This window comes from Perca fluviatilis, chromosome 18 (assembly GCF_010015445.1).
Source record: "Perca fluviatilis chromosome 18, GENO_Pfluv_1.0, whole genome shotgun sequence".
Classification (NCBI taxonomy): domain Eukaryota; kingdom Metazoa; phylum Chordata; class Actinopteri; order Perciformes; family Percidae; genus Perca; species Perca fluviatilis.
This window is the reverse complement of record NC_053129.1, coordinates 26,963,116-26,989,618: the sequence shown is the minus strand read 5'-3', so window position 1 is coordinate 26,989,618 and position 26,503 is coordinate 26,963,116. Positions and strand designations below refer to the sequence as shown.

Here is a 26,503-nt window from a genome sequence, read left to right as displayed (position 1 = left end):
TTCCTATTCTTATTTTTGTTCTTCCATTTGCTGTATCACATTCTTATTTAATCAAATTGAATCTTTATCTCACACACAGTTAGGATAAATTACCACAAACTGGTTTAAAGATTAAATGTCTTTAAACCAGCTGGTGTTAATTGAGCTTAACTCCGGATATTAATCTATTTTGCACTCATCCTTTTAAAATTATCTAACGGCTGCCTTATGATGTTATCTCAAGGAAAGCAGCTTGTTGGTGGTCGGATTTTAAGATCCTGTAATTTCATTCTGATTCACTGCTGGAAGACTTTCAGGTCTGCAGTTCACAAAGACTCTTTCTTCTTTATTTCCTTCCCTCCTTCCTGCCACTGGCATCCCCTCAAAGTGAAGTGGGAATGTTGGTTAGATTATGTCTGGTTAAAGGTGACTAGTATTGCTGTGTGTCTCTCACTTACACACAAACACATGAAAACAGTGTTGTGACAGATGTGGTGTCCATATCTGACTTTATGATGATGATGATGATGATGATGATGATGAGGATGATGATGTTGATGATGATGATGATTATTATTATATTATAAGAGCAATATTAAAAAATGGTTGCATAAAATGTGAGAGAGCTGGTCTGTGTCCATTACAAATAGATCTTGTGTCGAAAGAGCATTGGTTGCAGACACATATGGTATATTGGCTATTTTTAACTGAGAACCAGCTGTTTAAATATTTCTCCAGGTTGCTATTGCTCTCATCCTCCTCCCTGGTCAGATCACTTTCACCTCTGTCTGGTCAATTATAAAACCTGCACTGAATTGGATATGTATTTTAGAGTAACATTACATTGTCTGCGAATGTTCAAGTCGTTTCAGCTATTTTACAGAGACAAGTAAAGTTGTTCAAGCCCAGGAATTACATTCATAGTTGACGAATATGCAATCCACATTGCCCTGTGCAGCAATTTACGTAGCAAGGTAGGGGTGTACGTAACACATCCAACTTCTTTTTTCCCATTTCCCAAAACAACGTATATCCCACATCAGTGAAAAACAATCAGACCTAGCATCAATTTTGTAAAAGCTTGATTCCAACAAGATGTTAAAGTCAAAACCAGCTTCATTTCAGTAGCTTATCCTTTAATATGAATGTGTGTGTGGAGGTCGACTTCAGAGGAGGAGGGGATTTGTAGAGGCTAAACTTGTGTCACAAATCTATCAGCCATGTCTGACTCCTTCATGGAGGTCAAGTGATGAAAGACCTGTGAGCACATAATGGGTTTTGCCCGAATACGCTTCTTCATTGTGGTGTTTTAATTGGTTATACCATAAATTGTTCAGCGTAAGAGTTAATTTATAGTTGAGCATACTAGATGAGGAACAAATGGACATATATAATTAAAGTAATCATGTTTACCTTCTCTCATTCATTTTGTGAGCCACAGTTGTGGTGAGGTCAAAAGTTGCACTGAAAAAAGGCTATCCTAGATCACGAAATACAAAAGATTAGCCTCTTTTCAAACACTCCCATCTTCTCTTCAATGTTAGCAAACACTACCACACATGACAAAGCTTAAACTGACTAGTCAAAGTTAGTGTGGTCTCTAAATAGCACTTCAGGAGGTCCTCAGCAGTGGTATTGTATACAATCTCATCTGCAACAGTGAGAATTATAATTTAGCCTTTTACATGAGGTGTAACAAACACAACAGGAAAACAGTTTTTTTAAAGATCTATTTTCTAGAACTTGATGCATTCAATAAACATGACAATATGTCTATTTTGATTGGTGGTTGTTGCTGATTGTTTTAACCTAGAAATAAAAATGGACTTCGTATACTGACACTATCTGTAAGCGTAAACAATGTTTTATGCAAATACAAGTAGTTATGAGTCTATTCTTTACCTCTTAATTGCAACGCTTTTGTGATTAATCATCTCTGTGAAAACGTTTTGTGAAAAATAATTTTTCAAGAATAAAGTCATAATATTTTTAGAAAGTCATAATATTTCAAGAGGAAAGTTGAAATGTTTTTAGAATCAAGTTATAATATTCCAGTCCCGGTACCCTCACAGACATGAGTAGATGATAAATTTAAGTCAAACCCTTGCAGCTATTTGAACTTTACACCTCGAGCCATCTGTGGAGGGTTACTTCTTGTAGTTTGGGATTTATTTGGAATCATTGCTGATGTAGGTCTGTAACGCCAACTAACATATTATAGTATATATTTGGCTAAACAATTAATAAACCTGATTTTAATAAGTGTAATGGCAGGGTCCTTTGAAGATAAATGAAGTTTTCTTTTCTTGGTAACAAACACACACACACATACACACACACAGACACACACACACACACACAGAAACACACACATATGCACACATAGGCCTACTTCCTGTTAAGTAACTTTATTAAAAAGCCTGTGAGAGCTAAACAGGGAGATTAGTAACCATGGGTGCTGGGCCTGAAGGCAGAGCACTGCATGACATTTGACTTGTACAACATTTTCGTCACAACACAGGGATCATGAAAGACCTGTAATTTAGGGGGACAGACAAGATAAAGGTCCAAACAACAATCCATACACCATCTCCTGTTCTTTTTAAATAGAGAACAAGTAAGAATGTGTGTAAATTTAAACATGTACAGACTCTACCACATTCATACTGATGATGACCTAATGACGTCATTAAACTATTGTAGATTAGAAGAGTCACATTGTAACAACAGAAAATCAAACATCAGAGAAACACAGGATGGATGTCAAGCATGTGGAGTTTATGAAACATAACATGAAAGTAAATTCTGACGCAAGAAAATGTAAACTTCAAGACATACGAGTAAGCTTGTAAAATAAGTATACGTAAAGTAAGTATACGTATATTTATGTAGTAAAACATGGCTTTTTAAAATTGTTTCTTGTTGTTTTCAATGATGTTAGCTTTACCACTCTTTATTTTCCCTTCTAGAAAATTTCTTTTTGCTACTCCCATTAAAAATATAACATAAGACAGTATATATAAATATATAAACTATTGTCAATAGACCAAAACAAACATGGAAAGCAAACAAATGCATTCAGTTAACAACTTTGCAAATGTATGAACATGGCTCTTTCATGGGATACAACTCTTTAAACTGCTGCCTTAATAGGCACAAAACACAGACACAGACACACACACACACACAAACACACACACAAACACACACACACAGGCTGTAGATAAAGAGATAATTTAAGGCACCATGTTGTCTTTGGCTTTGCCCACAGAGGAATGCAGCTGTGATAGACCTCCCTCTGTCTTCTCTCTCTGCCCTTACCATGACACTGTCCAGCCAGCTTGTCTGTCTTGCTGGGAGACTGTGATGTGTGCATGACTTTGCGGGGACTATGTCCTGGAATGATGTTGTGGGGACTCACCTGCATTCTGGTTACCAACATGTGCCACAAGCATAATTATTTATTTTGTGGTTTTAAGTTAAAATTAGGTTGAGTGTATGTTAAGTGTACTGTAAAGAAACTTGGAAATGAATGTAGTCTTTGAAAAGTCCTCACAAGTATAGCAAGAAGTAGTATGTGTGTGTGGCTCTGTGTGTGTGGGAGGGAGAGAGAGAGAAATAGAGAACTACAGAGAGGGAGAGAGAGAACTACAGAGAGGGAACATCAGACAGAAATACAGATAGTCATTGTGCAAGAAATACACACCCATCTAGATCCCACCTTTCTAAGGTTTGAATGGACTGCACATGAAAAAACACACAAGGAACAGAACAAAGTTTTGTTGTATGTACCTTTTTTTGAACCACTGTTTTATTCATTTAAAAATCCAGTCGAACGGAATCTACAAGAAAGAAAAGAACAGCATTTCAGAAGCAGTGCATGCCGCTGATAATTGGTCTTATACTTTGTTGAAAGACAGGACTGCATTTATATAGCACTTTTATCCAAAGTGCTTTATTGTTTGGCACTCATTCACACTCCTATATGACAGCGAGCTATCATGCAAGGTTTCAATGTTATGCTCAATGGACAGGAGCAATTGAACCACTGACTATGCAATCAATTGACGACCCGCTCTTTCTACTGAGCCACAGCCATCCTAACTCTTTCAGAAAAGCAGTCATTTTATCACATTTATTCTTTGTTGCTCCAACAAAGGCCAGGAACAAGACGACCGCAAGCTTGCAAAAATGGATGTAAACAATTCATGATTTTAAAATGCTAAAAAAAATATTTTTTGCAAATGTTTTCTGATGATGGAAATGCATTCAACATGTTTGTTAAGCCTCAAAGACACACAAAATGTGCTTTGTGGAGCAACAGTTAAGGTAACTGTGTTAAACATAAAACTCCACCTACTATAGCTGCCATTAGAACACCGTATAGTCCATATTGGTCAATTACATTTTAGTCATATACATCAAGTAAGTGACTCTCCTTTTGGCCAGCTTTTGCAGTAACAGTAAAAAGTTTGTTTATTGAAAATTAAAACCACGTTGAATACAAACCGAACGCTGCAAATACTGTGAATTCAATGCAATTGGATATATAGACCCAGCGAGGACTGAACCAGTAATGCAGAATCCATTCACATTACACACTGAGGTCCAGCTGTTCTGCTGGCCCGCCCTCCCAGCATTTGATACATTGGTGGAAAGTGTCCTCTTCTCCACAGAAGAATTGAAAGACCATGAAGCTGTGAATTTGGGACTAATCTGTTTTAAGTATAGTTGCCATGTCTGTGTGTGAAATAAAGAGGAAAGAATAAAAGGCACATGGAAAAGATGAGATGACTTTCCCATCTTACAGTTCTGAGCTGAGAGGTTTGAAATGGATTTGTCAGGCATGCGCATCATCTTTCAGTCAATTTCTCATCATCCTCGTCTGAAGTCACACAACACTCAAAATAAAGACTCATCTGTCCTATAGTAGCTCAACAGCAGTCTGACATTATGAGGGTTCATGACTGAAAGAGTAGTGCATTTACAGCTCTATGGGTTATATATAACCCTTTTCCCTCCTGTTTTTTCATTTAAAATAAATTCATGTATGTTTGGTATAGGTCAGCAGGTATTTCGAAAAACACTATAAATTTTAATCCCCCGCAGTTGGATTTACAGTGAAGGAATCTTACCTGCTTCTCTTCACATTTAGATCCAGTAAATGTCATAGACTGTATAAAAGAAGTGGACATAGCCACTGTGACATCACCCATTGCTTTGTTGACTACCGTTTTGAAGCCTCGAGTTTGGCATTTTGGTCGCCATCTTGGTTTTTTGGTACCAGAAGTGACCATATTTGGTGGAGCTGGGTGGATCTGACTGAGAACCCAAGGAAACCGCTGTGGTCTGGACTTGACAATCACAAAGTAGCCACGCTCTAAAACATACCCTGCTTTATAATCTATTTTTATTTTAAATAGGTCTTGAACAAAACTTGAAACGAGCAATTGAGAAAAATAAACGTATTATGAAAATGTTTGCTGAGGTAAGAAATTGACTTCCATACAATCTGACTTGACAACCAGTGGAGTCCACCCCGTTTGAAATTAGAAACAATGCATGTTTCATGCACTGCACTTTTCAGGCCCGAACTTTGTAAAGTGGTATTATGTCAGTGTTGGGTCTTTTTCCGCTGTCCCCAAGTGGCCAAACAAACCATTATTACTGCTTTAAGACTGTTAGTGTGAATAGAAAAGCCTTTAAAAGCCCATTCAGATATCCGACAGTGACCCCTGTGGTTGATTGTATGTGCCAAGCTTTCCATGTTAACAGAGCTACATTTTAAACAGACATCAATTAGTGGAGAATGATTTCTAATGCTGATTGATTATTCCTTTAGGCGATGTAACCAGAGGAACCAAAAGGGAGACGCGTGGTGGAAAATCTGTTCAAATATGTTTTGGCAACAAGATATGATTATAAGTGTATATGTCTTCACTCTAATAGCACAGAGTTGTCCTGAACCGTGAGAACCCACAGCCCCCAAACAGTCTGTGGTTAAAAAAATTTAATTCTGCACCTTAAACTAGTAAAACCACACTGCGGTTCCCCTGACAAATTTCAAAAGATTTGGAGCCCATTGGATTACATTAACACTAAGCTCTGTGCCACCGCTCCATTTGTAACTTTTAAATTATCCTTACAAGATTATCTGAAAGAAATGTGGTATCCACATTTATTTTGTCACTGTTGGGAAAACTGTTTTTCCCAAGTGTCAGAAACTAAGTTAAAAAAGACTAGATTTCTTGCTGACCACGATGGATGTTTGAGTTTGAGTAAGGTTTCAGAAACTGTCTGTCTTCCTCTTATCCTCCTCATGCTCCTTCTTTTCGTTTTCTTCCTTCTTCAGATTAGAGGATTATAAAGTAAAAAAATTAAAAAAAATTAATAAAGCAATGAAAACAAGTTATCTAGAGTAAGATTGGCCCACTATATGGTCTTGGTCTTTGTTTCTTCTTTCTTTTCAGAGAGCACTACTGCTGAGAAACTCCAGCAGGTTCTTCATGAGCATAAATGTGTGTTCTTCTAAAAAAAAAAACACCAATGTTGACAGACCATCATTTAGCAATTAAGCACCCTGTGTAGTGGAGAGATCTTGGATTATTTAGTTTTTTCAGGTCATTAGGAATAAACCTAACACACATAATGAAGGGGAATTGAGGGAATCGAGATGGTTTGTTTGCAGCAGTGTGGTTTTGCAGCACTTTTCGTGCTCTGAGGTCATTCTTGGCTTGGATGCCACACACACAGAAACACACTTTTATCACCCTCTTCGATACGTGAAAACAGAAAACGTGCAGAGACTTTGTGATATCGGACTGTTAGGGGCATCAACGTGTCAAATATGTAAAGGGAATTATCTGCTTCCTCTCATTTCCCAAGTCATACTTTTTTTTTTTCTCTCTATCTGAGGTATTTTGCACACATTGGTCCCTGCTGTCCTGCAGAGAGGATGTCGTCATGGCATAATGCTGAGTATCTGGTTTCAAAATATCTCCCGGGCTATCGAGCCGTTACCATGCAACATGCTCTCAACATAACATGAAACCAAGGAGCTTTTTCTCATTAGGCACTTGGAGAACAGAGAAAAGGGAAAAGAAGAAGTGGCCTTTATGCCACAGCCAAAAACAAGACAAGAAAGGTTCATCAGTAATATGTTAACTGTCAGCAATGTGATGTAACGGATTCAAAAAAAAAATATGTGTAACAAATAAACCCATGGGTAATTCAGATCATGTTGTCCCAAAACTCTTAAAGGAAAACATGTTGGCACTCTCCCTTTTTATTTCTGTTTCTTTTAGATTTGTGTTTACAATTCAAGCATCAAAAGTATAAGTACTCTTTCTGCACAAAAATATCCTCATGATTTATACTGTATATTATCAAATATAACATCTTTTTTTTTTTTACTTTTGTAGCTGGGTGGAGCTAGTTTAGCTTTATCATTTTAACTAGCTTGCATACGGTTTAGTAGTTCAGTCGGGTGGTTCTCAACCTTGGGGTCGGGCTTCCGCCAAAGGGTCACAACATAAATCTACAGGGTCGTGAGATGATTAATGGGGTATGAAATAGAGCGCGGATTTTTCTGTCCAAGCCCGGCCCGCGTCCGACAGAGCAGTAACCGAACCCGGCCCGAGCCCGACACAGTTAAAATCTCATTTATTGTCTCATACTAATGACACATGTACGTTTGTTTGTGTGGAAAGCTTTTATTAAGCAACTGTAGGAAGGCATTCGGAAATGTCAACAGATGAGCGCATCAGCGCACACGGGCAAACAAGCGCACACCTATATAATAAGCTTTTTTAAGAAGGGAAATAGATTTAACATATTTCTGATAACCAGGCACTGCTAGGATTTGAACCCAGGATCTCCTGTTTACGAGACAGGCGCTTTAACCTCTAAGCTACAGTGCCTCCATAATAAGCTTTTTTAAATTTAAAATGTTCAATGCCTTATCGCGCTGATGTGACCAAGCCCAACCCGAACCTGAACATCATTTTTAAACATCTGTCCAAACCCGGCCCAGCCCGGCCCGTCGGGTACGGTTCAGGTATCCATCCTCTAGTATGAAAGCAGAAAAACAAGCTTCTTCTACACAAATTAGTATTTACTAAATTTATTTTTATAGCTGGGGTGCAGGACTTATAAATGAACGTCCATTAAGACCTTGCCAAACAAGTTCACGCAATGCTAATTAACCCTATTGCCAGGGAAAACTATCTGTATTGTTTAAAGCTTTCTAAGCTAATGCTCTCTCTCCTTCAAGTATTGGACGAACCGCAACATGCCGAGGCCAGTTTCAACATCAGTCAAAATGGAGACGGAATTTCCACAATATGTCATCGGTAAAACACAGAGAGCCTCAGAGCAAGCCAGCTCTGGAAGCAGATTTTGAAGTCATACAAATATTTTTGTCATAATTTAACAAAACAATACATTAAGCAAGAATAGACGATTAAAATTAGTGCAGGCGACTGATCAACATCTGCTCTGCATTAAAGTGCTGGCTGGGTCCAAGCTGACAGTAGTGATTGATTGTAAATTATACTCGATTTGGGGGCTGAGGGATCAGTGAATCAACACCCAGAACAAATCTCTCTCTCTCTCTCTCTCTCTCTCTGTCTTTTCTTTCTCTTTTCCTCTCCAGTCTCTCATTCCCAGGTGTCTTCACAGCGGCAGGCCGTGCTGATGGAAAACGTGACCCGGATGTCGGAGCGCTCTCGGCTGCTCCAGCAGACCCTGGGCGAGGCGTCCACTCAGGGTGACCTGCTGGAGAACATCTGGAAACTGGAGAATCTCTTCCAGAACCACAGCGACTGGCTGCAGAGGCTGGAGATCCTCATCAAGGTATGACACAAGACACACACAAAAATGCAAGAGCTATTACAGAGCAGGGTTTCAGACCAGAACTGTTACAGGACATGGATAGAGTTTAATGATGATGTAAGAGATAAGATGAGAAATAAGATAGATTTTATTGTGCCTAAGGACATTTTTCTTGGACAAACAAACTATATCTGTTGTTTAAAAAAAATCAATACAACATAGTGCATACATACACACATACATAAAGTACACAGACACACTGTTGCATCACTCTGCATTGACATTCTCATGTCTTACTAGCCAACAAAATAGCACACTGCCCATTGTGCAACACATCATAATAGTCGTCATAATATGTGCAGTAAAGGTAAGCCGCCTTATCAACATAAAATCAAAAAAGTAACAAAAAAAAATTACGTGTGTGATAGATGGAGTTTCAGGTACTGAATTCACTCTCTATTTTCTAGAAATGTGCCTTTCATTATTGCTCAACAACCAATGCTGTTTTACTGTGATTTCTAAGTTATATTTATGAGTTACTAAAAACGTAGGATGAATGACTATTATAGTTCTAAGTTCTTTCACCCTCAGAGCCTGGAGGTGGAGCTGAGGAGCATCCAGGCTAACTCCCTCCAGTCAGAGGGCTACCTGGTGCAGCTGGACGACAGGTTGTCCTCCCTAAGCAGCTCCACCGGCAGGAACCTGACGGGCCTGACCGCGGAGGTGTCCCGGGCCTCCACCTGGCTCCACGACCAGGACCTCCTGTTCAGGTACACATTTATATTACAGTAGGTCTAAACTGACGTCAATCCACTTCCGGCATTGTTCAGGTGCCGCCGGAAATTCCCTCCCGGGTTTCCCTCTCGGGTTTCCCTCTCGGGTTTCCCTCTCGGGTTTCCCTCTTTTTAGGCCGGATGTCCGTCACCTTCCTCTTTCTCTGTGTTGGCTTTCTAAACTCCGGTGGATTTATGAGGACTATGGTTAACTGCAGATCTCTGCAGGGTAAATCCAGACAGCTAGTTAGACTATCTGTCCAATCTGAGTTTTGTGTTGCACAACTTTTAAATGTACCACTCAAACAAGTTCCTTCCCAAGGATATCTTGCAGAGGCACCGTCATTGTTTCCGGGACTTAGCACACGATTGTGATGAGTTTTAAGAAATGCTAATAAACCAGAGCATGTTTTTCTCACCTTACTGAATGATCTGTGGACTAGCCAGGCCCTCCTCCGCAGCACTGTGGAGGAAGGTCTGGCAACGCGAAACTATATTACAGTGAAATCCTCGTTTCCAAAGCATGTAATAATTAATAATTAATTGCATCACAATGAAGACTCTGTATAGTATAATGAGTGAATTTGAAAAATGAAGTTCTGTTTGTTCAGGGAAACCTCAGGACAGGTGAGCAGGCTGAGAGAGAAACTGGACGATGTCAGTTGGACGGTGGGAGCTGTCAATCACACCTTCAGCAATGACATCAGTATTCACCACTTGAAGATACAAGACTTGCAGGTTCATCACAGTTTACACAAACATGTCCTACAAATCCAATCTACTACTGAAACATTTTTTTTTGAAAGTTAACATTTATACAGTACAGTATATACACAACACATATTAAAAGCTAACTAAAGTCTTACTGCAGCACACTGATGAACTCGGCTGTTAACACTCCCCCTGCCTGCGCTCCTGTTGCTCAGATCCAGATCAGCAACATAACAGAGGACACCAGCAGTTTATGGGTGACCCACGTCCACACGGAGGCCCAGCTGAGGAACGAGATGGAGATCCTCAACACAATTACAGAGGACCTTCGCCTGAAGGACTGGGAGCACTCCCTGGCCCTGAAGAACCTCACCATATTCGAAGGTCAGCTAAGAAAATTTTTCAGATTGCTGCTCTGAGTGCAAAAAAACCCTTTTTTTATTTAACCAGGACTTGACTGTTCCCATAAGAGAGAATTAAATGCTTCATTCTGGCATTTATTCATTCAAGTCCAAGTGCCCCATTGTCGGCCGAAATGCTCCCCCTAATTGCCCTTTGGTTAGCGTCAGTGCTCTGTTCCAGTAAGCATTGATTTGGTTATTTGCAGGTCAAAAAGCGTCAAGTTGTCTAAGTTAGAACTGGTCAAAATTGAGTTGAAAAAAGTGAGTTCTTTTCAAACATCAGGATTACATAAAACTGTTTTTTCTGCATTTAAATGATTGTATTTAAATGTGACTTAAATCTTAAATACACTTTAAAAATAGCCAAACAATGGTTAAAGGTGATCTAGACTTTTTAGCCCAGTTCTGCTCTAGACACCCAGCCGTTTTGTCATCTGGAATTTACCAAAACCTAATGCTGCTGAATTGTGCCAAGCTGCGTCGTGCTGTGAACACAAGGGGGTAACTTTGGGTTTAACATTGGGGGGGTTGAGATCTCCACTTTTGAGGAAAATAAAAATTTTGAGTGTCAAACACTTCATTTTCTGCATCCTGGTGACTTTTTCTGCAACAATTTGTGCCTTTTCTGCATCAATTTATGGTGCAATTGTCTTTATTTATGTAAAGGAAATTATAATAGGTTTTTGGGGTGGGTTGCACAGACAGTTTTTATTATTGGGGGGGGTTAAACTCCCCACCCCCCCTGTAAATTACACCTCTGCGTGAACCATAGGCGCCGATTTATGTTTTCCTCCGTGGGTGCTCATGGGCGCACTCCATTTCAGAACCCTAGGAAATGGACAGAGGCCGACACGGACAAACCCGCCTATTAAGTTGATAATAAAGCCGTAAAGTAGGCTATCTGTCAACTCAGGATAGCGCCACTTCTCACAAATACAGAGAGGATTGGAGATGAGAAGTTTAACTGACACGTAACCGTGATCAGCAGGGGACTGACAGCGACATAACCAATCACACTATGACAGACGCTCCACTTAGCACCAACTGCAACGTTTAATTTTAAATGAATGGAGCCTACTGGCAGTCTGGCACACGTGGGTGCTCAGTATTTTCCGTAGGTGCTCGAGTTCCGGAGCACCCACGGTATTGGCGCCTATGGCGTGAACACGTTTCCACTGACTGCTCACAGCATGTGATTTGAGTTTCTGTGGTTTAAAGGGGTGATAGAATGCAAAACCGATTTTACCCTGTCATAGTTGAATAACGACAGTTCGGTGGGTAAATAGGACATACATAGAAGCTCAAAGTCCCACTGACACCCCTTTACTATGAAAATCTCATATTTTGAAACTGCCGCTGAAAACGGGCGAATCCCAACAAAGCTGAGTTGCTTACGCAAGCATCTCAAAATCCGGAACCTTAAGAGAACAGTCACGCCCCAACATTTACATAGGCTACACAACTGACCTGAGATCAGGTAGTCTTCTGAATCTAGCTAGGTCACGCAGATCTCTGCTATTCCATTACAAAATTCACTTCTGAAACTTTTTTATGCGAGAAATCAACCATATAAAGCTCAAATATGGGCCGCTTTACGAAAATGGATGGCTAATTGCAAATTTTCTCCGACTGTGTGTCGGAGTTTAGTGCCGGTGTTGGTGCTGCCTGGGTTGCTACATCGCCGCCCTGACCGCAGTGTCAGCGAGCTTGTTACGCCCGCAATCTTTTACCGCAGCCCGCAGGTTCCAGTTAATCTTATAATGGGTATGTGTGTTGAGTTATTTAAACAAACAATCGGGGAAATAAACGCCTCTTGTCCGCGAGTCTCATTGATAGATCCGCGGTGAGATGGAGTCAATCAATGAGAGCTAGCTAGCCTCCTCCTAACTCTGACATTCACAAAAATACATTCAATTGAAATCCGAAATCGGACAAGTGTTAGCTGAGCTTTGTAAGACCTTGAGGAACCTGTAATATTCATGCCGTGACGAAATTCAAACTGTAAATATACTTTAGTTATGCGAAAGTGAGCAAGCTGCGATATTTCCCCATTGTAATGAATGGGACATATAGCAAGCAGCTGCTCGTCCTACAAAGACGCCTTGCGTTCATAAAAATGCCTTAAAATCAAATCTGACACAACGGTTAGCTTTATAAGACATTGGGGAATGATGTTGTATAAGTGGCGTGACGAAATTCAAACTGTAAATATAATTTAGTTATGGCGACAGTGTAGCTAGCTAGCTGCGGTTTTCCCCATTGTAATGAATGGGACATATAGCAAGCAGCTGCTGGTCCTACAAAGACGCCTCGCGTTCATAAAAATGCCTTAAAATCAAATCTGACACAACGGTTAGCTTTATAAGACATTGGGGAATGATGTTATATAAGTGGCGTGACGAAATTCAAACCGTAAATATATTAGTTATGCCGGCAGCTGGCCACGGAGCCCCGTAGTGCAGTATCCACAAAGGGTGACTTTGCCCTGGGTATGGAGCCCAGCAGGCTGCCGCTTTCTCGTCAGACTGTGTGGAGCTCCTAAAGTCCGACACGTCTTACCAAATTTGCAATTAGCCATCAAATTTTGTAAAACGGCCCATATTTCAGCTTTATATAGTTGATTTCTCGCTTAAAAAAGTCTCAGAAGTGAATTTGGTAATGAAACATTGCAGTGTCTGGAATATGAGATTCTGTCGCTTCTCTAATGTATGTGTATTGGGGATTCGCTCAACCAATCAGCGCGCCTCTAAAATATGTGCGTATGGCAAGTCGCTCAACCAATCAGCGCGCAGCTCATCTAAATATTCATGACCATACCATATTTGGAAGAAAAGCTCTTGTTACAAATAGGGCCAAAACACAGGGATGCATAAGGGCCAGTAAAATATCAACCAGGCCATTTTCAGCCCAACCAATGTTACATACCCCATTAGGAGACCATAAGGAACAGTGTGAAATACCCTATATAATCATTCTATCACCCCTTTAAAGTTAAGTTTAACTCCTACATACCTGTCAGTGCTTTTCTCATATCTGTCTTATTTCGCTGTTTAAGGATTCAACATGCTTCAGCCATGTTGGAGCTGTTTTAAGTTCCGACTAATTTGCTGCTGCTGCTTCACATTAAAAGTTTTCCAAAGCCAAACCAGCACTATATCAGCTGATATAGATATATTCTGCAATATTTGGTCAGCCCGTCAGATATAATATTGTAGAAAAGAACAGTACAAGTAGAGACGACCACAGAGAGCTGTTAGATGAAGAGGTGCAGGCTACAGGCGATTGTAGTTTGTACGGTGAACACTTGCACCAAGCCAGCATGGCTTGACTGGTTGGGGTTGTTCATGGCTCAGCTCAGTACTAGTATCCCCAGCCCTATTGAAAAACGGCGATCCCCCATGAGCAAGCGTTGGCAACGGCAGCAAGGAAAGACTACACTTTAGACTGGAAGAAACCTCGAACAGAATCCGGTACTGGTAGGCAGCCATCTGCCTCGACTGGTTGGGTTCAGAGAGAGAGAGAGAGAGAGAGAGAGAGAGAGAGAGAGCATTTAAGTGTGCAATTAACAAGAGTAGGGATATATGAAAAACATGTATACACAGCATAAGGATTTGAGAACTTTAACTCTTAGTATAATGAATGCCTTTGGGTGGGACTTTGTTCTCCAAAAGGTTCATTTACAATAGCGCGTCTGAGCCAATAGATGTTTGCAGTGTGATTGAATGGAGAGTGACCGTGGCACGCAAACGTGATTTTACACCGTGGGATTACTACCGCCGGGTATTGAGCAACTCTGAATGTTCTTCATCCAATCTGTTCAGATGTGATTAGTCCCGACGTGGTACGACTCTCGCTGCCAGGGCGCAAAATGATTTCCCTGGCTTGTTAAAATCAGAATAGGTATGCTATGACGTAATGCTGGCAGGGGACGTGGCCGAGCTGATTGATGGCAACTCAAACCGAACGAGACCCCCGATCGCGTGTCTGCTTCACATGTGGGTGGGATGCCATTTCTCCTGGGCCTGGAAACAATTGTGGGTTAAATTTAGACGCTACATCCAGAGTGAAAACTCAACTACTCAGCTCTGTCATTAGTTTTTGCTCCGCAGCCCATTTGTTTGTTGTTAGTTCGCAGTCACCTTAGCCAAGAAAAGTTTTACATCTCTATCCATGTTTCTCCTCGTGCCTCCTTTTTCTTTTCTCTGTCCTCTCCTCTCTTTTCTTTATGTTCAGTTAATTTGCCTTTAATTCCTCTGTGACTCACACAGTGATGTTCATGCCACACATACTACTTGTTGTAATAATAATAAAGACACGAGAAGCTGTTTTTATATGTTGCCTGGAGTCTTTTACCTCTCCAGGTGCTAAATTATTAGAAAACGTGGTATAATTTACAGTAACATGTGCCCACTAAGGGAAAATTACTGTATATGTGTGAGATCAATTAGTGTCTTAGCAGTGACTAAATATTTGGATTTTCAAAGGTCATTGCCAATAGTTTGGGGATTGATGTTATCGATAGCAAAATTGTTGTTGTTTGATTTCACAGAATTGGTATTTCCTTCGTAATTTCTTAATATTGTTTAAAGGCACGATGTGAAGTTTCTGACTTCTAGTAGTGCGATACACAGTCCTGCCAAAGGTTTCACACTATTCCACTGATCTCCAGGTGGCGGTAATGACATAAGAAACAAAGCAATGTGCCAACGAAGGCAGTGAAGAAGACTTCCAGTCACTAAACGTTGTTTACATGGATGTAAACAATAGACAAAGAACTACTTAACTAAACTACTTTTGGATTTGCAAATGTTTTATGAGGAAGGAAATACATTTAACACGTTTCTTAGACCTCAAGGATACCCACAATGCATCTTGATGAGTAACAGGGTGGCTAGGGTTTAGGAGGTAGAGCTGGTCATCCCGTTTGCTACCTTTCAAGGGCAGCAAACTGCTGAGGAAGATTGCGTAATACAATCGAAAGCTTCAGAACAGCTACTTAATGTCACGATCGAGAATGAACTCTCAATCTCAAGAAAATCTTTACACGTTTCCATGTCAACTGGGCAAGCTCTCTGCTGAGGTAACTCATGCCATATGATTGAAAGCTTTTCTTCTATATGTACAGTATATTGCCATGTCACTCTGGTCTAAGTGTTTAATTGGCATGAAACAAATGCCTTCTACTTGGGTTTCACAACTATCCTTCAATTTGACAGCAGTATGTGTCAGTGTGTCTATGTGTGAGACAGAGAAATGTTCTGGTCACATGCATTTCAAACTTAATTTCGTGTGTGGAGATATTTTCTGGCTTTTATGTATAGGCCCACAGGCTGTTATGTAAGGACACCAACAAGAAATAGGTCCTTTGTTAGTGCCTGTTTGATCTTTTTCTCCTATGGTGAAGACAAGGAACTATAAAAATACTGTCTTTGGACTACCCTGCATTTACAAGAGAGGGAATCAAAACAGTAAAGGGCAGATAAACAATGAGTGAAACTCGCTATAAAGCTCCATAATGCTGAGGGGAGCTGCATATTCAGGTGATAATTCTCTGTATGTTCATCACTATGAGCCAACCGTTTCACATTTTCATTTGATATACTGCTATTGTAAAATATATCAATTATAGCCGCTTTAAACTCTTACCTAAGGATCTTTTTTCCAAACCTGAACTGTGATGGTTGCTTATGTAGCCAGGTTTTCGGTGACATAGAGTTTACTGTTATGGTAACCTACATTTGAAAACAAATCTATCATTTGAGACTACTCGGTTACATATTTACTGGAAAGGTCTTGTTTTTTTTCTCTAGCTAATATTGTTTCCCTAGGTTTTGCCAGAAGATGACACATTTTCATACACAAGTCTCATTGAAATCCAGATCTTATCATATGGCTATGGTGACATGTACAGGTTTGGATGGATGATCTGTTGTTGCTGAAAGCTGCTGAGCTGCAGGAGTTTTGTGCTGAGTTCGTCAAATATTACGAGTCGCTTTGAGCAGAGCTCAAGTCTGGAAACATTTACAGCCCTATGTGTCATCTGATGATCATTAATGTACATTTTGAGTGGCATGTTTGCTTTACTAGTGAAGAGTCAGATTGCTCAATGGAGGCTGGCTTACACACACACTAGTTCAAAAAAGACGATGTTGTGCACATCCATGTAGTTGCTGGTGCAGGACAAAAAAGTGAATGTTCAAAGAAGGTAAAGTCCGTACAACAGCCTAATGCTCCGAAAATACTTTGATAGTGCAAATTATGCACACAACTCACTCACATTCAACTCAAATTTTTTTTATATTCATAAAAATTTCAATGTATTTTACAAAGAAAAGGTAAAATCTACGGTGGCCGAGATGTGCTGAACCAACTTGCAAATCCAAAACGCTTCTCGAACAGGCAAGAGCTTTCCTCTTTTACATGTGTAGGCAATAATAGTCCGCTGGCAATAATATCCTGTTTCATTGTCAACATCCGTTGATTCTCACTTCCCTTGTTAAGTTGTGGCTTTTGCATTTGTGTTTTCCGTTAATGTTGCTCATGTTTTTCGAATTTGCAAAGTGTTTTAGATATGCAGTTTGTTCGACGTGTCCCGGCCACCATAAAAAACAGATGTAATAGCGTCATCGTTGTTTGTTCCATTTTCTGGATGGAAATGGCCTCTCTTTATACCTCAAGGAAATTGTCAGCTTTACGTCCCATATATATACTGTATATATCTTACAATGTCCATAATTGTTGAAAACTGGGAGCTTTAGTAATTGCTTTTTTTGCAGGCAACCAGGGGAATTTCTAATTCAAGATACAGCATTTTACTGTCCTTAGGAAATCTCATGTCTCGAAGGGTCTCTAAGGGTCAATAGGTAAACAAACATCGTCGTATATGCGGGCCAATACGGTAACCTGTCTGTGTAACAGTATCTGTAAAGCCAAGGCACTTTATAGAACCTTTGCAATTACTTTTAAACACAACCTGGTCCCCCTTAGATTAGGGTTATAGATTGAATATTTTAACCTCCTTCTGAACACAGTTTTGCCCATCTGTTCTTTGTTAAAATGACTGTATCCTCAAATAACATAAACCCTGATACTGCCTGGCGTCATTCGTCATAGTGATGAATTTCACCACACTCTTGTTATCTCCCGTTACATTTGACATACATGTTGTCTCATCACGGTGTGATGTGATCTCTGCTGAGACTGACTGTCTCCAAAAAAGACAAGCTCACTTCCCTGTTGCTTCACCCTGCAGTACATGTGTAACACAGACTGGATGTTGGATGGAGGCGCCTGAACTCCAAACGCGTGTTGCATTCTTGGACTCGGTGCTGTCAGATGTTTTCAGGCTGATCCTGAAGGGGCTGCTGGCCTTGTTATTGTTGAAACACTGTCAGCTGAACAACCACATAGGACACATAGGAAGCCAGGAGATTAATAATGTGAAGCTCTGCTAAAACAAACTATTAACAAGGACCCAACTTCTTCAGGACCACCAGGGTGAACAAGCTGAGGCATGTAGACACACAGATATATAACTTTAAAAGCAGAGGGTTTGATGTGTCTATAGCTTGGAATAAATTGAAATGTGAACTTTAGGTATTAAATATTGTATTTTGTAAAGTGATGTCAGTAAACTTAGGAGTGAGCCTAAAATAGGTTCATAGATCTGTTGTGAGTCCAGCTTTCTCTCACTGCTGTTGAAGAGAAAAATTGGGGTTTAGCTCTTGTATATCGTGTGATTCCTGTGACCATAGATTATTTTGCATGTGATTGTCCGGATACCCAACATCACAATAAAGAAACAGTGTAGACAAAGCGAAATGAGAAAACTATAGCATCTCAATCAGTGGGAAGTGGAACCAGACATTGTCATGGACATCACTGTTTGACCCCGACCTTATCTGACCTGACCAGATCTCACCCAAACTCTCAACAACTACTGGATGAATTGCGATGAAAATGTGTACAGAAGATGAATCCTTCTGACTTTTGTGAACCCTTGACTCTTCCTCTAACTCCCCCGGCAGGTCAATGTTTTCACTTATCCAGTTAAATATCTATTAGATGAACAGAATTTGTTTACGAATATTCATGTTCCCCTTAGGATGAATTGTATAAAATGGCCTATAGTTAAACTCACTGTTGGCTAAACCCAATAAAAACCCAATAGTCAGAAAAGCTGACTCCTGACCAAAATGCTAGTAACAAATACAAATGTAACTAGAAAATGCATTTCCTGCAGAAAATGCGTGGGAATGCTGAACAGCTGAATTGCTAAAGCTAAACTGGTTGAATAGCTTAAATCTGTAAGAAGAAGTTGAAGTAGTCAAAATTGTTGAAAAAGCCGAAATCGTTTTAATTAAAGCATGAATTTCATTAAAAAGTTAAAACTTTATGCTAAACTGAACTGTTTGCTTTAAATGTTGAATAATGACAAAATGTGTAGAACATTGTGAGGTGTGAGTAGATTTTCTAACTGATAATGACTCACATATGCAGAAATATGAAACAAATTAATACTGTAATACTGTTAAAGATGAAAGTTGAAAAGGCTGAAAGAAGAAATATTTTTATTATTATCAGATATATACACTGCATAGAACGAAAAAGCATCAATCTAGCTGAGATGAGATGTGAAATATATTAGGTGAAAAAACTGGGGCTGAACAAGAAGAAAGAGAGGAAAGAGACAAGGAGAGAAAGAGAGAAGAAAGAAGAGCAGGAGAGAGGAGAGAAGAGAAGAGAGAGGAGAGAAAGAGAATAAAGAGAGGAGAGAAAGAATAAAGAGGAGAGAGATAGGAAAGAGGAAAGAGAGGAGAGAAAAAAGAGAGGAAAGATAGAAAAAATTAGAAAGACAGCAACTTTGACTAAAATTGACTAAAAAGGCTTAAAGTTTGACTGTCTGTGAAAGGGTTGTCATGGCTACTAAGTGTCTGTGACGTGTTTATAAACATGCTTTGTGTATGTGTGTCTGTGTATGTCTGCATGTGTGTGTGTGTCTGTGTGTGCTTGCGTGTGTGTTTGTGTGTCTGTGTGTCTGTCTGTGTGTGTGTTTGTTTGTCTGTGTCTCTGTGTGTGTCTTTGTGTGTGCGTGTGTGTGTGTGTAGGTGTGTGTCTGTCTGTGTGTGCTTGCGTGTGTGTGTGTGTCTGTGTGTCTGTGTTTGTGTTTGTGTGTCTGTGTCTCTGTGTGTGTCTTTGTGTGTGCGTGTGTGTGTGTGTAGGTGTGTGTCTGTCTGTCTGTGTGTGTGTGTGTGTGTGTGTGTGTGTGTGTAGGTGTGTGTCTGTCTGTCTGTGTGTGTGTGTGTATCTGTGTGTGTGTCTGTGCGTGTGTGTGTATAGGTGTGTGTCTGTGTGTGTGTGTGTTTGTGGGTGTGTGTGTGTATAGGTGTGTGTCTGTGTGTGTGTTTTTGTGTGTGTCTGGGTGTGTGTGTCTTTGTGTGTGTGTCTGCTAAACTGGATGAATAGCTTAAATACGTAAGAATAAGTTTAAGTAGCGAGAGTGGTTGAAAAAGTACAACAACATCCTACACTGGGACACATTGATTGATTTACCACGGCAGGATTCAAACCCTGGTCCTCCACACCAAAGCCCTGCAGCATAACCACTGAGCTATCTTTAGATCAGACAAGGCAAGGTCCTTCAGTATTTATAAAGCCTCCCTTTGATCATTAATCGCCACACCTAATGAGTGAGAGACAGTGTGAGAGAACCCTTCAAACAAGCCTTAATAAATCCACAACAGTTAATGCTATCAAAACAGCGACTTGACCCGTAGAGGCACAACGGCCTTTGTGAACGTATCGGTATAAAATTTATATGGATAAACATAAAAATGTGGGCATGTCAGCAATTTAAAAAAGTGGTTCGTTCTGCTCTTCGGCTGGAAAATATGGACCTTTTATCATTGCCGGATTGAGAGAAATTTGTTTTTCTCGTCATTTGGAAGCTCGCTGAAGCAAAAGTATGAGACGTATCACAAAAACCGAGCAGATTTTCTGAAACTAGACAAAAATACCTACGTTTTGATGTATAAATTGTGTATGACAAGTAGATATTGTGGGCGTGAGAGCAGTTTACAGACAAGGAACTAAGATAATTTTTTTGGAAGCTTCACCTTCTAGCTGTGATGTCATCCCACTCTAAGCAGCGCAATACACACCCTGTTTAATCGATAAAATTTCCTGAAATAATCACTCTAAAAGTTAAACAGCTTTTCACAAAAATCTTAAAAGATATCAAACTGAAAAGTAGACCCCGGATAGCTGAATATTTTGTGAACATTTTAAAGTTTGTTTGGCGTCGGTAGGGAAAAGGTATGAAGGAGTTGAAACTTTGGGAGCAGAAGAAGATTTTTAAGGGTTGAAGTCTGCCCTCATTGACTCACAAAAAAAAAAAGTGTTTAAAAAGCTTAAATATAATAAAGTAAGCATAAATAGTAGAAAAAAAAAAGTTGAAGAAGTCCCATCATTAGCTGAAAGAGCTGAACATTTGAAAAGTTGAATGGTTTTAAATAGGCTGAAAGTATGCAGAAGTTACGGAGAGCCAAAAACGCACGGAATAAAGTTAAAATTAAAAAATCCAGAAAATGCATTCCCACGAAAAGCCGGGAACGTCTGAATAGCTGAACTGCAAAAGCTAACTGGTTGAATAGCTGAAACTGTAAGAAGAAGTTGAAGCAGAGAGAATAGTTGAAAAAGTGGAAATCGTAAGAAGTCCAAAGCCGATCCAAATTGTTGGCTTTAAAAGCTGAAAAATGACAAATATGTAGAACATTGTAAGTCTTTAGCAGAAGAATAGTTGAAAAGTGAAGAAACAGTAAGAAGAGGAGGAGGATGGAGAAGGAGAGAGGAGAAAAAGAGAAAGAGACAGGAGAGAGGGAGGGAGAAGGGATAGAGAGAAGGAGAGAGAGAGAAAAGAGAGAGAGACAGAGAGAGATGGAGGGAGAAGGAGGGATGGAGAGAGAACAGAGAGAGGAGGGAGAAGGAGGAGAGAGAGAGAGAGAGAGAAAGAGAAAAAAAAAGAGAAAAGAAGAAAGAGAGGAAAGAGGAGAGAAAGAGAGAAAAGGAGAGGAAGGAAGAGAAAGAGACAGAGGAGAGAGGAAGAGAGAGAGAAGAGGAGGAGAAAAGGAGAAGACAGAGAGAGAGAGAAAGAAGAAGAGAGAGAGAAAGAGGAGAGGAAAAGAGAGAGAGAGAAAGAAAGGACAGAGAGAGAGAAGGAGGGAGAGAGGAAAAAGAAGGAGAGAGAGAGAAAGAAAAGAAAAACAGGAGGAAAGAGGAGGGAGAAGTGGATGAGGAGAGAAGGAGAGAGAGAAAAAGAGAGAAAGAAAGAGAGGAAAGAGGAAAGAAAAGAGAAACAGAGGAGGAGAGAGAAGAAGGAGAGAGAAGAGAAAGAGAAGAAGGAGGAAGGAAAGAGGAAAGAAAGGAAAAAAGAGTTGTATCTGTATAGACTACTGTTGATATTACTGCCTGTAGTATCTGTATAGACTACTGTTCATATTACTGCCTGTAGTATCTGTATAGACTACTGTTCATATTACTGCCTGTAGTATCTGGGTGTGTCTGTGAAAGTGTTGTCATGGTAACGAATGGCCAGTGGATATGTTTATAAACATGATTTGATGTCTGTAATCAAGTTGATGAGCAACACCTGCTGAACCTGCAGCTGTGCTGTGCTTCAGCTATTCAGAGTCCCTGAGAGCGAGCTCTCAAACAAAGCCTCACAGTGGCAAAACGATAACTTCTATCAGTCAAATGACGTGATCCTGAGGCATCACAAGGCCTTTGTGAACGTATCGGTATAAAATTTATATGGATAAACGTAAAAATGTGGTCATATCAGCGATTTCAAAAAGTGGTTCGTTCAGTGTTTCGCTGGGAAATATCTAGGAGTTTGATCATTGAAGCCAATGGAGAACGATATGGACATCTTGTCATTTGGAAGCTCAACCAGCCAAACGTAAAAGGCGTATCACAAAACTGAGCAGATCTTCTGAAATTAGACAAAAATACCTACGTTTTGATGTATAAATTGTGTATGACAAGTAGATATTGTGGGCGTGAGAGCAGTTTACAGACAAGGAACTAAGATAATTTTTTCGAAGCTTCACCCTCTAGCTGTGATGTCATCCACTCTAGCAAACGCAATACACACCCTGTTTAATCGATAAAATTTCCTGAAATAATCACTAAACTTAAAAGGCTTTTTCACTAAAACTGTAAAAGATATCAACCTGAAAAGTAGACCCCGAATAGCTGAATATTTTGTGAACATTTTAAATTTTGAATCACGTCTGTAGGTGGAAGAATGTAGGAGGAGATACATTTTGAAGCAGAAGAGGATTTGAAGGATTTGATGGCTGCTCTCATTGACTTTAATGTTAAAAAAAAGTGTTAAAAAGCTTAAAATTTGAAAAAGTATAAATAGTAGAAAAAAAGTTGAAGAAGTCCCATCATTAGCTGAAAGAGCTGAACATTTGAAAAGTTGAATGGTTTAAATAGGTGAAAGTATGCAGAAGTTACAGAGAGCCAAAAAACGTACGGAAGACGGAATAATAAATAAAACCGAATAACAATAGGTGGAATGCTGTAGAACAGCATTCCCCCAATAAATAAAGAACCGAATAACAATAGGTGGAATGCTGTAGAACAGCATTCCCCCAATGATGACCTTTTCACAGTCCTGCGCTCGGCAGTTAAGTGTGTCCAGTTGTGAAGCCGCTCGAGGCGGCAGGAGGTATAGATCTGTATCTCAAAGTCGGTCAGCAGCTTCTCGGCATCAGAAACTTGCAAATTAGGAACATTAGAGACTCTGAAGGTTGAGAACTGCTGGACATGTGCTTGATAATAATTTTTAAGCATTCCCACAAGCTGTGTTGTGGTCCACCTTGCTAAACATGTGGTTCCCATTGTGGCCAGGCCTCTCTCTCTCTCTCTCTCTCTCTCTCTCTCTCTCTCTCTCTCTCTCTCTCTCTCTTACTTTCTCTGTATGTGTTTATCTCTCTTGCCCTCTTTCAGTCACTATTTGGCTATTATTCACTCACTCTCTCCAAGTACAACAATCTTTTGGGATTGAATCCTTAGACCAGTTGTAAGACCAAGTTTGGCCCACAATTTTGCGTGTGTGTGTGTGTGGGGAGGGGGGCTGGGGTTAACTATAATGAATATGACTAGGGCTTCCTAACATTGATAAAATCATTATGTGCAGGAATTAAAGACTCACATGTTGCTCTCTGAAACAAGTTTGGGTCCCGTGTGTTAACTTTTAAAGTGATAATGTTCACAATTCCTGCCTGTCTTGATTATGGCAACACCTTTGATGATACGCAGTCAAACATGCTGCTATGATAAAGACACTCCGTGTGGACTGATAGTTCTGCCTTTGTTAAATTCCTAACAAACCTCTGTTAAAACTTCCATTTATCTCCAGGAGAAGTACAGAGTTATTACTTAAAAGTAAATGGATTTAAAACATATATATGCAGACATTTTTCCTAACACTGTAAACTGTTTCAACTTCAAATTGACTTGAATTACATGCTGCAACTAGAAGGGTACTTGGAAAGTGCAGACCTCTGCCAAGGCATGCCCTATCTCACAAATTGAATACAGTGTGAGTTTTCCCAGTCGGGACTCAGGAACAAATTTTTCCAATTAATCGGACACCACATGAATGCAGCACAAACGCCCTATCTCGCAATTCGTTGCAGTACTAAACGAAAATAAGAAATAAAAAAAATAAAAAGCATGTATCTTCCCCGTGATTCATATCTGCTCCAAAATGTAATGGGTTCTTCCTTGGCCCATGGTATACCCTTCCACCAAGTTTCATGAAAGTCGAGCCAGTAGTTTTTCCGCAACCCTGCTAACAGACAAACAACCGAACCGAAAACATAACTTTCTTGGCAGAGGTAAATGGTAAAGCTGGATTCATGTGTTTGCATCAAGTATCTTTTCTTCTATTATTGAGAAGTAGAAGCTTACAGAGCTTTTCTCCAACTCATTTGATGTTGTTTTTTTATAATCTACAATCTCCCCCAGCATCTGAGACCAACAGTTTGCCATTTCATCGCCACTTTAGTACATTTGATCGTCCCATATGAATTCAGGATAGTGTAGGGAGTTCAGGACTTGAAAACTATCTACCATCAATGACACATTTTGCATTAGTATTTGCCTTGTTTGCACAGTATCACTAATGCATTATGTCATCAATTGTGACCATAATTGTGTTTCTTCCTGCAGGTCCTCCCGGGCCAAAGGGAGAGAAGGGTGATACTGGACCACTTGGGCCCCCCGGGGCTCCTGGGTTGACAGGCTTGAGAGGTGGGTACAACCGGACTACCATTCATCAGTAATTGAATTGCATAAAAATGGCCAAATAGTTTGAGATTTGGTAAAAATACTCGCGGTTTCAAGCAGAGAAAAGATCAATACCAATCCCATGTCTGTGGCGTGAATGGTGAATACCACATAACCAATGGTCCCTTGTGGCGTGTCACCTGCCTACCTTTCTCTCCCCTTGTTTCCCATCTCCATACTGTGATCAATTTAAATTACATTGTTTCAAACTTCTGTGCCAACCACCGCAAACAGATCCTCCTCCTCCTGTGGTAAATGCTGTGATAGTACGGCTTTGGAAGTCTCTTACTTTAATCTTTGTAATACATGTAAGAAGCATAAGATCAGAAATGTCTGTGTTTAAGCTATTTCTGATGTAATGAATGCGCCTCCTGAGATGCACAAGCACAGTCTCAAGTGTCTTATGTCTTGAGTTTTCGATGGTTTTACAAGTCCATAGTCATAAAATGAACTTGCCCTATAAATGTCCAATGTAAACACCCCGTTTTGACAAGGCTTTTTTTACGCAAGAGGATTTAGGTTTGAGTGGCATGAAATGAGAAAATGTAGCCACCTTTGACGCTAAACTGACTTTGGCTGGTGTTATTACCTCTGCTTTTGTGATTACATTCAGGTGCATTAATAATGCAGTGAGCACCGAGAATAAAAAAAAAACTCATATAAATCCCCTTAAGAAAACAAAGCCCCAGACTTTGGATGGGGATTTATTTTCGGACTGGTTGTGGAAAGGTCCAGTGGGAAGGGTCATCTATCTTTGTCTTGTAGGTAATTCCACCAAAAACCACAACATTAACCCTTTAACATTTTTTTATCGATACAGTAGGATAACAACAACAACAATGAATCCAGATGTTTTTGGGACCCTTTCCAGCTTGGTACCTCTTGAATCATCACCCCTCAGCTCCTCCCGTCAACCCCCATCCCACATTCCCTGGCCGATGAACTGCAGCTCTCACATGACATTTCCAAGAAGCATTATCTCCCTGCTGAAAGTAAAAACCCCTCATGGCTGCTATAGTTCCAGGAAAAAGTGAATAAAAAGAATGTCTAACTGGAGAAGGACGAAAAAAGGCTTGTTTAATAGTTAGCATGAAAACAAGGCAGACTGAATGGTATAAGGAACCGAGTGGACTGAGGACTGAGGACCTATACTAGTGATTTAAGAGAAGCGAAGAGCGCATTTCCTTTTAATATCACCAATTTAAAATGCACATATCTTAGAAGTGATTCATTGTCTGTGATTGTGTACATATTATAGAACAGCTGTTGTTAAAGTACTGAGGGAAGTTGTGGTGATGTGTAGATATAGAGGACCATTTAATGATGCAATGTGTTAGTTTTTTTTTATGTTTCATCAATCAATTAAGGATATGTGTTGTATCAAGTGAGATGTCATCAGCGGAGGTTACACTTCAAATGAACAATATTTAATAAAAATTGCTGTAGTGA

The 26,503-nt window shown here is 39.9% G+C and overlaps 1 protein-coding gene and 1 non-coding gene across 4 annotated transcripts in view; one reads left to right on the top strand and one right to left on the bottom strand.

Annotated features, from left to right (window-relative positions):
• The window catches only part of scara5 (scavenger receptor class A, member 5 (putative)), a 103,824-nt gene that overhangs the window by 36,780 nt on the left and 40,541 nt on the right, over nt 1–26,503 (top strand). For all 3 annotated transcript variants that reach the window (XM_039782578.1, XM_039782579.1, XM_039782580.1), the window contains 5 exons: nt 8,633–8,832; nt 9,403–9,581; nt 10,196–10,322; nt 10,511–10,679; nt 24,938–25,018. In XM_039782578.1, coding sequence (XP_039638512.1) covers nt 8,633–8,832; nt 9,403–9,581; nt 10,196–10,322; nt 10,511–10,679; nt 24,938–25,018 — 756 coding nt within the window. The remainder of the gene's footprint in view (nt 1–8,632; nt 8,833–9,402; nt 9,582–10,195; nt 10,323–10,510; nt 10,680–24,937; nt 25,019–26,503) is intronic.
• On the bottom strand, nt 7,826–7,898 carry trnat-cgu. The gene has a single exon. It is a non-coding gene; the product is annotated as a tRNA-Thr (tRNA).